This window comes from Solanum dulcamara, chromosome 9 (genome assembly GCF_947179165.1).
Source record: "Solanum dulcamara chromosome 9, daSolDulc1.2, whole genome shotgun sequence".
In the NCBI taxonomy this organism is placed as follows: Eukaryota; Viridiplantae; Streptophyta; class Magnoliopsida; order Solanales; family Solanaceae; genus Solanum; species Solanum dulcamara.
In genome coordinates, this window is record NC_077245.1 from 67401379 (window position 1) to 67416827 (window position 15449).

Here is a 15449-nt window from a genome sequence, read left to right on the forward strand (position 1 = left end):
CGTAATTGATCTTGGCGTGAAAGAGTTATTTCGAAACGTCAAGGATTGAGGGTGTGTTGCGAAATGGGGGCTTGGGAATTAATTTTGGAGTCTCTTTCTTCGTGCAACACGTCGTGATGAGATTATTTATGTCATGAAGAGAGCCGCTATAGAGGCACCGCGGGCTAGTCGCGAATTTAATAGGTAAAAAAGTTTCAAAAATGTGATTTTTTTTTTTGCAGTTTCGTTTTTGAGAGCTAAGGGGAGACCTATGGCAGTTTCCTTTCAGTTTTTCACCAATCTATTTGGTCATTCCTCTAACGTGTAATTTGATTCTTAGTTATTAGAATTTATAGAAATTAACTTGGGGGAAGGTTTTGGCATGAACTTAATGGTGAGAAAAGTCCTAGTTGGGTGATAGGATCATGAACTTGGCCAAGGGTTAGTATTTTGATATAATCCAAGTAATTTATCCATTGTTCATTGATTTTAGACCAAGAACTAGCCAAGAGACTCCGTAAAGGGAAAGCTCAAGTTCCTTAAGAGTATTCAGGCTTGGTTTCGAGGTAGGTGATGGTTTGTTTTACATTTTGTGTTATATGTGCCTGTTAACTGCATTGATAGTATTGCAAACATGTATGTGAATAGGAAAATATGAAATGAACCTAATGAAATGACTATTGTGAACAATAGCATGCAATGAACTTGTTACTTGATTGTGCAAGTGTATGAACTATTCATTGTTGATTGTGATTGTAATTATAGTTGTGGTTGTTGAATTGGGCACCACGCCGATACATATTGGATCGGGTACCATGCCAATATGTATTGGATCGAGTACCACATCGATACACATTGGATCGAGTACCACGTCGGTACATATTGGATCGTATATCACGCCAACACACTAACTATTGGAACGGATATCACGTTGGCACATTAAAGGACCATTTGGGTATGGGTTCCAGGAAAGGACCATTTTTTTAACTGTTGTATTTGAGATTGACACTGTGAAAATGTATATTGCTCCTAAAATAGTAATTTGGTAATGTGTTTTTGTATATGCCTGTTTTTACTATGTTGTGGTTACTTGTATATATTTTACTTACTGACATGGCCGCATGATCCTACCAGTACATTGTTATTGTGTAACTGATACAGCACTTGCTCTTTCTTTGTTGAGTACATGGCATCTCAGGTGGCTATTGATAGGCCTTAGTTAGGAAATCATTGATTTATAGAGTTCAAGGGTGAGCCAATTCTTTCAGGCTACCGTTGATTCTTCTCAGTCTTAGTCCATTCTTTCGAACTTAGGCTATTTCTAGACTTTATCTATGTTATTGTTTCGGGGTTGTATCCCCATATCTTAGACCTTTTAGTTAAGAGTTTTGGTACAATGACTTTCAGGTTCTAGGGGTATTTTCTGCATGCTTTAGTTTCATTTTCTGAGTTTATAGGAACTCAACACTTTTCTTATTTAAACATGTTTCTAGATCTTTAAAATGTTTGTTTGACTTAAGTATGCTTAGTTTTTTAGGCGCAGTATTTGTTCTGCCACCGAGGATTAGTATGGGTGTCACTCACGACGGTTTGGATCATGATACTATGTCACTGCTCCATGTGGCACCTAGTTTTGAATAAATGTGGAAGACCATGGGATGTCATGAATTTAGGTACATTTTCGAATGCAATATTATTATTTTTTAATCAAAAGCAGGACAAATGGCTATTTTATTCAAATCAAATGGAGATATAAAAAAGCCAACATAACCAAATATGGCCCAAATCATAGCCAGTAAAAAATTAGCCCAAATAAAAGCTAATCCAAGCGGACAAAGAAACATCTAGATAAAATGAAACCAAACAGAAGAAAAAACATAGCTTTCCAAATTTTCTCTAGCCGAAAATTGGACAAGAGGAAATTGGAGAAGAAGCCGAAGCCACCAGAGCTTCAGTTACCATCAAGGTTGAGGTCTAGGAACCATCAAATCGATGAGATTTCAAAGTATACATTTAGGCATTCACAAGTCTCACAAATTCCATGTATCAACTCAAGTGAAGACTTTTTCAGCTATAGGCCATCCTTACCAGATAAGTAACAAAAACCTCCTCAATCGGCTAAGTCAATGTCACGACTAATTTCAAATTTACTTTCCTCTCATGACAGATTGAGCTCACCAAGGAGAGAATACCACTACCGCTGGAAGTGAAGCAAGACCTTCCATCAATCATGATTTGATAAAGAACAACAACCCTCTCTGTGCAGAAAAAGCTGTCCAGATATGAAGCTTCCAAAAAGTATAGCCTACAAATTTAAATTTTTTCCTCTTTTTGTTTCTCTGCCACTTGCCTTTTGTATGCTTGCACTTTTTAAATCTTGCTCACTAGTCCCCATTCGTGTCCCACAGTTATTTCTTATTATATTTTTTATGCAATCTTGTAGCTATGATATACTAATTACCCCTTATTGATTTATTGTTCCATATTGAATCTTTCTGATTCTTAAATTTGGAACCTGTTCTCTGTCCATGTTTAGAATTGATCTTGCATCTCTTGGTAACTCTTGAGTATTATTGTAAGTTATAATATCAGTACCTGCATAAAAGAAACTTTCATTAGATAAAAAATCTGCTAGCTTGTTTCCCTCTCTATACACATGTTTCATCACCACTACACTCCTTTCATCAAACTCCAAATCCTCCTTACATCCAAAGCTACACTCCAAGGTATCTCTCATATACCTTCTATAATCTTTTTAACAAAGAGAATCAGTTTCCATTCCAAGTCTAAATGCTTTGAACCCAGCCACTAAATTGGTACAGAACCCCAACCTCTTAATTTCAGCAAAGATAAATCCTCCTGAATCATTTCTAATACAGTAAGTCCCTGAACTTAGTCTAGGATTGCTTTTACTAGCTCCAATAGAATTATATTTAAAATTTACCTTCGCTGGAAGATTACAGTATACCATCTTACATACATTCTTATGAGAGTATTGGTTCAGCCAATAAACCAGATCAGGCCATGAAAATTCATATTTTTTAACCATGGATATATACAGATAGCCATAAGCAAATATTTTTGTTAATAGCCAGTTTCATGTTCCTTCTAGACATCTTTCCACCATGAGTTATAGTATTTCTTCTTTTCCATATCTCCCAGACGACAAACATAGGTACAGCCTTAAACAAAGGTCTCAGTTTATAGGCCACCTCTGCTGATTCTCATTAATTGTCACCTAGTTGAATAAAAGGACCAATCAGTCCTGCACATGCTGCAAATCTTTCCACATTAATTTAGAATCAAGGCACCTCATGAAAAGGTGTTTAATAGTTTCTTGAACATCTTGATCACAACAACAGCACACTACAGAATCCACAATTCTGCCATTTATAAGAACTTCACCAACTGGTAGTCTTTTTTTCATAACCTCCACAAATAAAAAGATATTTTGAAAGGAACTACTTTTTCCCAACACCTTGACAAGCCATTATGTTGATCATTTTTCTGTCTAACAACTTTTCAGGCAGATCTAACAGAGAACTTTTCATTACTATTCAGCATCCGCCAGGTCTTGTCCCATTCTTCCTTATCTTTTTGTAGTTGTCTCAACCCTTTAATGTGATTACATATCTCTCTGTTGAAGGAGTTTGTTAATAATTTCTCATCCCATCTTTCTTCTCTGAACAACTATCTTACCTCATCTAACTGTAGGTTAAATTGTCCAGTGATAGAAATGATATATTCCAATGCTCCTAATTGTGTCTAGTTATCAAACTACACACTTGAATTTCCACACTTAGGTTCCCACCAAATTTCCTGATCAAACATCTCCCTGGCTTCTAACATATGTATCCAACTCTAAGATCCAACTATCCATTATACTATGTAAGGTTCTTTTTTCTTGCAGTATTTATTCCACATAAAATTAGTCCAAAGTAATTTTTGAATACTGAAAATCCACCAGAGCTTTGCAATCATATCCTTTCCTACATCACCTAAGGATATGAAACTCAGCTCCCCTTCCTCCTTAGTTTGCAATATTAGCCCAATTAATCCAATGTTTACTTTTGCCAGTCTCCTTGACATTCCAAAAGAACCTAGCAAAAATTCTCTCCAAGTCATGAATAACATTCTTAGGAGGATTGATAGCAGAGAGTAAATAAATAAGGATACTATTTAGGACACTATTGATAAGCACTGTCTTAGCCCCAAAAGATATCATTCTACCTTTCCATGCTTGCAATTTGTTTTGAACCTTTTTGATCAACCTTGAGAAGTGACACTTCAATTTTTCATGACTTATGGGACATCCCAGATAAGTTAATGGAAAACTACCCTTTACAAAACCAATAGCATCCCTCACCTCTTCTACAATAAAGTTATCAGCTTTGCTATACATAATGAATTAACTCTTGTGTTTATTCACTATTTGTCCAGAATAGGACTCATAATCTCCAAATTTGGCCTTCCTAGTTTTATATTGTATTACTGGTGATAATCTAGCAGCTGTCATGATTCTTTCCTCTGTATTTTGATTATATTCTTTTTCTTTATCTTTAATTTTCATTCTCCCTTGTTGTTCATTCAAGATATTATACCCTATCTCCATCTCCTCAATTTGATGAGTGACAATGTTATGCAACTGTTTTACTAAGTCTGGACTAGAGAAGCCACCTTACTGACTACTAAGGAGTTTTTTTCTTTATGTGGAACCTGTTCTATCTGCAACTGGGAATCAACTGGATATCTACTATTATCCTCGTCATTGATTTCCATGTTATCAATTTAAAGAGGTATTTCAAACTCTACTTTTGACAACATCTATTGTAGCTCTGACTCCTTCAAATTTTGTATATTTTCCCCATCATCTCTGCTAACCACAAACTCCTTTTCAGGTGCCTCTTGGATATTTTCATTGTGATCTGATTGACCCTCCTTATCATACACTACTATAGCATTCTCTGTAGGATAGTCATCCTTAGTCCTGTCAGCAGAAGTTGTAGGGCAAATGTTTATATCTATATGAAGGACTTCTGATGTCTGTATTTCATGGTTTCTGTTATCCTTTTCCCCTTTCTCCTCCTGTTGTTTTTTTTATGTGTTCTTTATGGATTTGGACTGCTCGTTTGCTTATTGTGTGTTGTTGTTTTCCTTGTGATTGATTTTCTATGTCTGATCTTTCTTAAACTCTTTTTCACCTTGTAAAACATCAAATGGGTTATCAGTATTGACTCCCTTACTTTGATTACTAGTTTCCCCTTGTGCCTCTCCCATAAGCTTCTCTTTCTCAGCTCTAAACCTCATGTTAGTTGGGTTCCATTTGGATAAAACTACCTTCCCATTAATGGACCATTTTTAAACAGGAGTCACTAGTAGCATCTTCAACCAAAGCCTCTTCTGCACTGTTTTCTTCTTGTTTCTTCTTTTTCAGTTATGGATGAGAGGGGTCTGAACGCCCCTAAGGAACGAAAATGAAATCCGATTCACTCCCTATTCTCTCAGCGGATGATGGGCCCCTACTGAAATTCATTCCTCGTATCATCAGGAGTGAATAGGGGTAAGGAAAGACAAAAGGAATAGCATAATCCCTTCTCCAACCAGTCAAGTGGCTGAATGTCTTTGGATGCCATGAGGTTTGAAGTCATTTTCTTATCACAGAACAAGTCCCCCTCAGTCACTGCCATAGTTGACCTTCTCTTCCAGATCCTCACTTCTATGAACCAAATCACTCCCCTCGGGAGTTCTCTCCTTGACTACACCCTCATCGGATTTGTTACCCAAACACTCATCCTGAGCAAACTCTTCCAGTTAAGCAGTGTCCAGATCCAGCATCTTTGCCTTTTTTTTCATATTTAGGGGCACTTTTTTAACCTAATTGATAGTTGTTAGGATGAATCACACGTGGAAGAGATATGAAATCTCTAAGCAGACTTAAATCCCTTACTTTTCCACAGGGATGAGACGACGTGACATACTACGATCACGTACAGAAGTGTTATCCTTCGTCTCAGCAGTGTAAAACCTTGATGTAGGAGAGTCTTTCTCCAATGAGAATAAAGAAAGTTTTTGGGCAAGACAAGAAAGGAACTCGCCCTTTGACACCAACGGATAAGAGCTGATTGCTGGCGATGACTTGGTGAAGGGAATCTAGAATGTGCACCAACGAGAGTCCGCTTACGCTACAAGTAATTTAAAGGAGAAAGCAGGCTAAACTTTGTGCTAAGCAAGCTCTATGACTAGCTTACCTAGTTTGGTAAGTGTAGACATGCAAAATTTTATGGGATTAAGTCCATACAAAATTTGGACTAAGTTCTAAATTCAAGACATATTGACCCAAGTCAACATTTTGGGTTAATAAAGCCAGATTAATTATTTAAGTCAAGATTGCATGACTTAAGTCAAATCCAACTACATTGGGCTAGGTTGGGCCTCTACAAAATGTCCCACCCACATATTATCCGCAACCGTAATAACTTGTCATTCCTATTACTTCATTCATAAACCTTTTTTTTATTTCTTTTGAAAAGATTTGAAGGTAGAAGGCTATTTTCGTCTAGCTCCGGAAGCATTGTCTGAAACTCCATCAGTATTGCACTTCACTTCATTCCTCAGTGGTGGAACCCAAGCTATGCTTTTAGCATAAAGCTTTGGAGCTACCTACTGGAGCTTCGACCAAGCACCACCGGTCAATTCTTCTTTGGGACCACCCCGAAGTGGGACGAGATAGCCATGGACTTTGTCTTTGGATTGCTGAAGACTGCAAGGCAACATGACTCCATTTGGGTGTAAACTTCTGCACTCTCCCTCCTCATGGCCTTGTAACTTACAAGTATGACAATACTTTGGAAGCATGTCATACTGTATTTTAATGTCTTGAATCCTAGATTCCTTTGTCTTATTGTTAACAACTTCAATCTCCACCAATTTAGGTAGCTCAGCTGCTAGATCAACCTGAACCTTTACCCTTGCACAAATTGATCTAGTCTTGTTAATGGTAGCCAAATCCAAGTGTATAGGCTTCCCCACGGTAGATGCTAGTGAAAAGATTGATTCTTTCACATAGAAAGTAGGAAGTAAGTCTGGAAATGATATCCAGGCCATCGCCTATGTTGTTTCCTCCTGTAGAGTGAATTTAGCATCATAAATGAATGATCTCATTTGATAAGCAACACCATCCCTAGCTGTAATGTAATAGACGTTCTTTGATAACATGCTCACATAATCCTCCATTTGATTAAAGCGCATCAAGATGTGTCTATTCCTCAACAATCCTATTTTACACTCTCCTTTTACTTTACATTGTTTAGGTATTAGTACCCTTAATTCTTCCAGATTTGGCCATCCATAGGAAAACTTTCTTATTATTGCTAATTGCAATTCCTCAATTACATTCATCTTTTGAACTTCCTCCTCCGTCCAAGTGTTTCTTGGTACACCATTTTTGTACTCAACAGTTTTTATCTCCATGGGATCACGTGTTGTCTTACTACATTGGAGTCTCACTGTAGGCTTAGTCAGATCAACATACTTTTCTTTCTCTTTGGATTCTTTCTCCTCACATATTTCCTTACCTTTATCCTTCGTAGCATTCATTGATATTTGTTTCATAGGCGACTTTGGGTGAATTAATTCAGGGTAATGGCTGAAATCAGTAGACTGGCCACCTTCTCTGGGCTGACCAGTGGTCGGACCGGCTATGCCAATGACGAAGAAGGCTAGGGTTTAACGGTAGGGTTTAGGTTTTTTTTAAGGATTGGATACAATATTTTTGTTTCTGTTAAAAAGTTTTTAATATTTGTTTTTGGTTATAATCATCAAATCTTCAAGATCTTACTTAGCTAGAATGATTTGTTTTTGAAATAAAAATAAAGTTTCGTTTAGATACCTAGGAGGAACAGGAATTTATCGTATTATGTGGACAAATATAAATTGACCTCAAACTTTTACAAAAAATAATAATCATTTTATCATAAATATATATTTTGAGCTAAAAGACAGCTACCCTTAGGATTTTTTTTCACCCTTTTTTCTCTCGTAATGACTCAAACTCATAATCTTAGCATCCGAGTAATTAGATATATAAAAATTATTTAATCTAGAATCTATTTATTATGAAAAAAGGTTAAATTTTCGAACTCAGAAATTTTAAAGCTTGATTTCGCCTTTAGGGAAGATTATAAGGTCGGATGGCAGCTTGATAAAGTGTGGGAAGAAGGTGAGAAACAAAGCAAAAGAAAATTGGCTATGTAGAGAATACTGCCAACGAATGAAATTATTTAGGGAACGTTTGATCATGAAAATTAAAAAATATTAATTTTATTTAAAATATTTAAAATTAAAATTAAGAGTTGTAATTGTGTTTGATCATATTTTTTACAAATAATATTTAGAATTTGAATATACTTTTTTTAAATATGATTTATACTCCAAATTTTTAAAAAATTAACAAAATCACTCAACTTAACTAATTTACCTCAAACATATAATTAAATTTATTCTAAAAGAGTAATATTTCAAAATAGAGAGCACTCACATAGTGTCATAGATTAGATCTCATATACGAGCTATTTTATACTATTTCATATATTTTTTTATTTTATTTGAAATTTTTTAAGTTGAAGTTAAAGATGAAGTTGTACTTGGTTATAATTTTTGCAAATAATATTTAGTTGTCTGAATATAATTTAAATGGGGTGATTTTATAAAAATAAAAAATTAGGATATATTTGAAAAAGAAAATACAATAAAACTGAGAAAATTAGTTTTTTCGATGTTTTTTAATTTTCAAATACAAATTGGATTTTTTTGATCAAACACTAATTGTCTAATAAAATTAAAAAATCCAAAAAAAAAATAAAATTCATGAACAAACGGATATTTAGTTTCCCGATTTGGTGTATGGTTAATAATATAATATACATGTGATATGTATCCATTTATCTTAAATCTGTTAATAGTCTATTTTGCACTACTTAATATGCATATGAGGATGCTGTCAAGCATGTGAAGAGACATACTATATAAAAAGATTTCCTTCTACACAATATATATATATATATATATATATATATATATATATATATATATATATATGTTCCATAATAATTGAAAATGAAAGATCCCCAACTCTCTACTAACCAATTTGGTCGTTATCTCAATTACATCTTCCATGTGCTTGTCTATCTGTGAAATCTTGCTTTTTTCCCTCTAATAAATAAAAGAGATAATGGTAAAAAATAAAATATATATTTTTATGAGTTTTTTATCTGAATTATTAGGTATTTGTATTTTCTATTTGAACTATTATCAATTGTTTATCAAAACACACCTCATCTAGCATCTGATGGAGCGTGTACACTCTCTTTTCCATTAAAAAAAATTATGAGATAATAATCAAAAACACATCTAAAGTATAGCATTTTTGCGAGTTTCCAACCTAAATATTGGTGTTAGTGTTTCCTACTTGAACTATCACTAATTATTTATCAAAATACTTCTCGAAATTAATGAGTCAATTGTCATGTGGAGGAATTATTTTTTTTTGGCAAATTAAGTTGTTATGCGCTTTTTGGCGATAGTATTCAAACACTTGGTCTAGTCAGCTTCGAGGTGTATTTTGATAAATAGTTGTTGATAGTTCAAATAGAAAATCCAAACACCTAATAGTTCGAGTATGAAACTCGAAAAAAAATATTTTTGAGTGTGTCTTTAACAATTATCTCCTAATAAAAAGAAGAAAATGTATCATTAGATATTAATATTAACTTCATCATTTAGGAATATAGGTCTAATTCAATGGCTTTAACCAAAATTTATAATGCTAAAAAGAATTTCCATTAACAACAGTCCAAGATCAAGGGTGTGAAATATTCTGGTCATGAATCAAGAAGGGGAAGGAGTTATTTCACTTTCATTTCAATATTCTCTTTTTCAAACTGTTTTGCTATGCTTTTTAAGCGGAAGATCAATAAAAAACGTCTCTATTCAATAAAAAACGTCTCTATCTCTATAAGATATTAGTAAGATCTACATACCTCAAACCCCACTTGTAAAATTACACCAAGTAGGATGTTGTTGTTGAATTAAGGAGGGGAAAGAGTTATTTCACTTTCATTTCAATATTCCCTTTTTCAAACTACTTTGTTGTGCTTTCTAAGCTGAGGATCAATCAAAAACGGACTCTCTATCTCTACAAGGTGGGAGCAAGATCTACTTACATTCTACCCTCCTCAAACCCCACTTGTAGAAATACACTCGATATGATGTAGTTGTTGTTGAATTAAAAAGGGGAAGGAGTTTTTCCACTTTTTAGCACTCACTACCATGTTTGGGAACATAAGGCAATTCAAATCACCAACAAAGTTGTAATAAGCAACCAAATGTTATGAAAATATCTATGTTCCAATACTCCAAAACTAGGTCCAATAGCACCTTTGAGTTGCCAATCAAATAATCAACAAAGTGGTAGGCAATAAATGTAAAAAGAATTGGAAGTGACCTAATCACTCAGCTCTTACAATTTGAAGTTTTCAATGTCAAAAACACTTCAGTAAAAACTTGAACTTCAGATATAAATGGACCTAATTTACATACTAGCATTCTTTAACTACACAAGTCTCCACCAAAAAATTACCAAAACTTATTTCAAGAAAAAAGAATAGTGAAAACTAATCTCAACGGTCCACGCCAAGATCATATGAGGAGCTCGTAACAGGTATTGTAAACTACTGTAAATCATCTTAACCAGCAACTCTACCACAAGCCAATGGCCTTCCACCAAATTCCTCCGACACCCAGCCAGATAATAAGGTTGACGATAGAACATACGAACCCGTACCCCCACCATTTCGCGAGGGGGACATAGTTTGCACCATAGAATACAGGGGCTGATCCAATTCCATAGTGAGTAATGCCACCCATAAGGTTCGAGAGGAATGAAAGCACCAACGCTCCCAAGTATGGTGGAGTACCTAGTGCACTAGCAACAGATAAGAATGCTGTGAACATTGCTCCGATATGAGCAGCTCCACTTGCAAAGAAGTAGTGGGAGTAGAAGTACAGAAGAACAAGAATTCCAAACGACAACTGCCATGAAAGACCTAATCCACCGACGACCTGCAAAATGGAGCAAGTAAATCAAGCACGAGCAATAAATTAATGGAGCAACTCCCACAAATTATGTCACATGATCACATAGCTAAATGCTTACAGAGTTATAGAGATACTATACCGATGTCTGATGGTGGTACATATTGTTAATAATTAATGCATAATCATCAAGTAGATAAGAATGAACCAGCAAACTACTTAGTATTATAGCGCGGATTATCCTTCTAAGAGTATTATAAATGAGCATCAGAACATGATAATTTAGCCGTTTATGTAAACAATATCAAACATAATACTGAAGGATATTTCCCCTTCAACTCCATCCCAATCAAGGTTACGTATACCTCTTTTTAACTTCTCTAACTACACTAGCTAGTAGCAAGATAGTCGGTCATGTTGGATAATCATTCTACTCTTCCTAAGATGGTAACTCAAATGATGCTTATAAGGTTTCAATAGATATCGTTGAGAAGTTCCTATTGATAATGCTCAGCATTTCGGTCATCGATTCACACCTACAAAGACATTTCTAAGGCTTGTACACAGAGAAGCTCCAGTACAAGACACTAAAAACAGTTTTTTTAGGGGGGAAGGGGTTAACATATACAAGAACTAAATCTTTTGTTACACTTCACTTGATGTCAAGATCAAACAAAAGGAAGATAAGGGCTCACAAGTTAACAAAAGTCGACACTGAATAGAAAGAAACTCTTAGCTAAGATAAAAAATCTCCAAATACTTGACACAAATCATAACAAAATAAGAATTTAGCTGTCGAAATGCAAAATTGAATGTCCCATAGTTATATGCAAGTTTAGTTTTAAGCAATAAGAAGTTCCTATCAAATGTAAACAGCAGCATAAGTGAAACAGAGGTCCTACTCCAAGAAGAAAAATCAATATGGCTGAATGAAACAACAACAACAACAACAATAACATAGTGAAATCCCACAAGTGGGGTCTGGGGAGGGTAGGATGTAGGCGGATTTTACCACTACCTCATGGAGATAGAGAGGTTGTTTCCGAATGACCCTCGGCTTAAAAGTCACAGTCCCAAGTAAGAGATAAAAACAATATATATAGCATAATGGCCAAAAAAACGAAAAGCGATTCAAATTTTACAAGATAAAAACAATAAGGCTGAATGAAACAAGCAGAAGAAAAAAAAACAGGAATGAATTTCTAATGGCCTAAGAAAGGATCAGCAAGTGCAGGGAGCAGTTTGATATCCATACGGGTCAACTTCCTTTCAAGCATAAATTACTTAATAAACTATTCATGCATCGACCGTAGCAATAAAACAAACCAAACACCATTCAGTGAAAATAAGCAATGAAAACGAACCTTGACCACGGTCTCACTAAACCAAGAGATGAGACCATATTTGTTCAGATAGCCAGCCATTGCAATCAATGCAGCAAACCAAGTAAGGGTGTCCCAAGCAACAGCCTCACCCAAGCATTCCTTCCATGTAACTACCCCAGTCACAAGGAGTACAGATAGTCCAAGAATTGCTGCAGTAACAGCATCAACCTTCAATGTGCCACCAAAAACCCAAAGTCCAACCTAGAAGAAAGCATTCAGAAGAAAACAATCATAGATGGAATCATACAAATTCAAGCTACACGTATCAATTCTATATGAAAGGCATAGGGGCAAAACCAAAACGCATTATGCTCCAACAAATACTAGGCTAGAATTTGAGCTATTTTATTTGCATTATAAATTATGTGTCAACAAGTTAGCAACCACTTAGCTCCTGGGTTTACCATTTACGTACCCGATGACTTGATGGATGCCTGCGTCTTATGTGCTTCATTATTTAAAGTTCTTTTTTGCCTCACTTTCGTTATTTGTTTTTCACATAACGCTTTTAATTTCTTAGCCGCATCTGACATTTTTTTTATGCTTTTATTGAGCCGAGGGTCTCCAGGAAACAGCCGTCCTACCTTGGTAGGAGTAAGGTCTGCGTACACTCTATCCTCCCCAAACCCCACGTTGTGGAATTTCACTGGGTTGTTGTTGTTGTTGTTGTTTTACCTCACTTAAAAATAGACTTTGACAAAAAAATAGTGATAATAATACAAGTGAAAGTCTACGGTAAACCCAGATATTAACCATCAAGGTAGAGGTCTAATGGAAGCTTGTGATTATCTCTCATACAATCATGGGATGTACTTGAGAGTAAAAACACAGAAAGGCAAAAGATAAAAGAACACATATAAAAGGAACAATATGAAAGTTTCACCAGATATTAGGCAAATGAGTTGTTTCTACTAAATATGATGAATGTACAAAAAGTACAGTACGAAAGTAATCACCAGTTGTCAGCCAAATGAGATATCTAAACTAAGTATGATCAAAACTAATTAAAGATTGTTTGTCTAAGCTGGAAATAGATATACTGAAAAGTCACGAGAAGGTAAAGGAAGAAAATGCATAACAGCCTTTGTGTCTCTCTGTTTATTAATCTGTGATGAATGAACCAACATCTAGTGAACAAGAGAGAAGTGCTTGGCCATCGATGTTTTCTAAAGGATACATTAAACTCAATGAGAAGTGCAGAATCCAGAGAGGGACAAACTAATAATGCATATTAACCAGGAAAGCACTGATGCAGCTTCACTGGCTCTAGACTACATTTGCTTGTCTTCGCAAAGTATAATAGGATCATTAGCTAGTCCAACACAGTAACAATGCTAGAATTAAGAATGGCAAGATTATAGCTCATTAACAAACTTACTCTATAGGGCTGTACATGTCTGCGTCATCGCATAATCCCCCCTCCCCCCCTTACCAAGCATTAATGTGTACTTATCCCATAAATCTTAAAACTTAATTTACATCCTAATCTTGGGTTGTCTACATCACACCCTTTAAGGTGCGGCCTTTCCCCGGACAGTGAATGCGGGATGCTTTGTACACCGAGCTTCCCTTTTTACATCCTAATCTTATCTATTTATGGTCGTTCCATAGTTCAGATATTTTCGGAAATCTACATGAATAAATACATTTCTACTATCAATCAACAAGTTTAAGCATATGCGACAAGTAAGCAAAATTATCATTTTTTCCATACCGTAAGAAGCAGAGTTCCTGCCATAATAATCTCATTCTTAGACATTGGCCCCATCTTTTCCAACCTCTCCTTAGCCAACCTAGGAGCATCAGGACTACTCTTCACTGAAGGTGGATAAATGATGTACAATAACAATGGAACCACAATCAAAGACACCAAACCAGGAACTATAGCTGCCTTAGCCCAATCCATCCACCCAATTGTCTGATTAATGGTACTTAGAGTCAAATTTGCACTCAATGGATTAGCAGCCATAGCTGTCAAGAACATAGAGGATGAAATAACAGATGTCTGAAAACAAGTAAGCATCAACCAAGATCCCAACTTATGTTCAGTTCCATCACCTGCATTACTTCCACAAGCCACACAAAGTGATTTAACCAATGGGAGAAAAATCCCACCAGCCCTTGCAGAAACAGAAGGAATAGCAGGAGCCAAAAGAGCTTCACTGAAAACCAAACTATAACCTAACCCCAATGAAGAACTACCAAACAATGACACAAACTGATAAGCAATCCTATTACCTAATCCAGTTTTAATAAACCCTCTTGCAAAGAAAAATGCAAGAGCAATTAACCATGGAATTGGATCACCAAAAGCTGAGAATGCAGCAGCAAAAGTAAGAGTTTTAGTCAATACACAAGCACCAAGACCCATAAGTGCAACAGCACCAAGAGGTAAAGGTTGAGTAATAATCCCAACAATTGTAGCAAGAAAGATAGCCAACAACTGCCATGCATTTCTTGTAACACCAGAAGGTGCAGGGATAAACCAGAGGATAACCCCAGTTGCTATAGAAGCAATCAAAGGCTTCATTGCTGCACCTTGCCATGGAGGCTGTGGAACTATTGCAGGTGAAGGAGAAGAAGCTGAAGCTGAAGCTGAAGCTTTTACAATTACCCTTCTTGATTTCTCAAGATTCAATCTTTTTCCTCCAAGATTCAAACGTTTTCCAAGATTTATGGTTTTTTGTGATGTTTGAGTGAATTGAAGGGATTGGGTGATGGAAATGCGTGGTTTTTGAGATGGGGTTGGCCGGAGACGGAGGTTGACGGCGGATGTGAGGGCCAAAGAAGCCATCTTTCTGATGGCGAAGTGGGTTCAGAGAGATCTGTTCAACTGAGAAGAGAAAATCTGGCAGAAATAGAAATCTGTGGGGTGAATCTCAGCCGTTGAATTAGAAATCTGACGGCTGTGATGGGGTTTGGAATATACGGCAAAAGACAGGGCCAGCTTGATTTTGTCTCTTCTCTGTTGTGTCGCATAGTGTACTCCGTCTC

At 35.9% G+C, this 15449-nt stretch overlaps 1 protein-coding gene and 1 long non-coding RNA gene across 2 annotated transcripts; one reads left to right on the top strand and one right to left on the bottom strand.

Annotated features, from left to right (window-relative positions):
* The first annotated feature begins 1819 nt into the window (after positions 1 to 1819).
* Positions 1820 to 5027, top strand: LOC129903317 (uncharacterized). Its single transcript, XR_008770249.1, has 2 exons — positions 1820 to 4775; positions 4878 to 5027. It is a non-coding gene; the product is annotated as an uncharacterized LOC129903317 (long non-coding RNA).
* A 5433-nt stretch (positions 5028 to 10460) lies between these two features.
* LOC129902295 (dicarboxylate transporter 1, chloroplastic) lies at positions 10461 to 15449 on the bottom strand. Its single transcript, XM_055977473.1, has 3 exons — positions 14170 to 15449; positions 12435 to 12656; positions 10461 to 11097 (listed from the first exon to the last, which is right to left on the bottom strand). The coding sequence occupies exons 1-3, from the start codon at positions 15247 to 15249 to the stop codon at positions 10735 to 10737; spliced, it is 1665 nt and encodes a 554-aa protein (XP_055833448.1). The 5' UTR covers positions 15250 to 15449; the 3' UTR covers positions 10461 to 10734.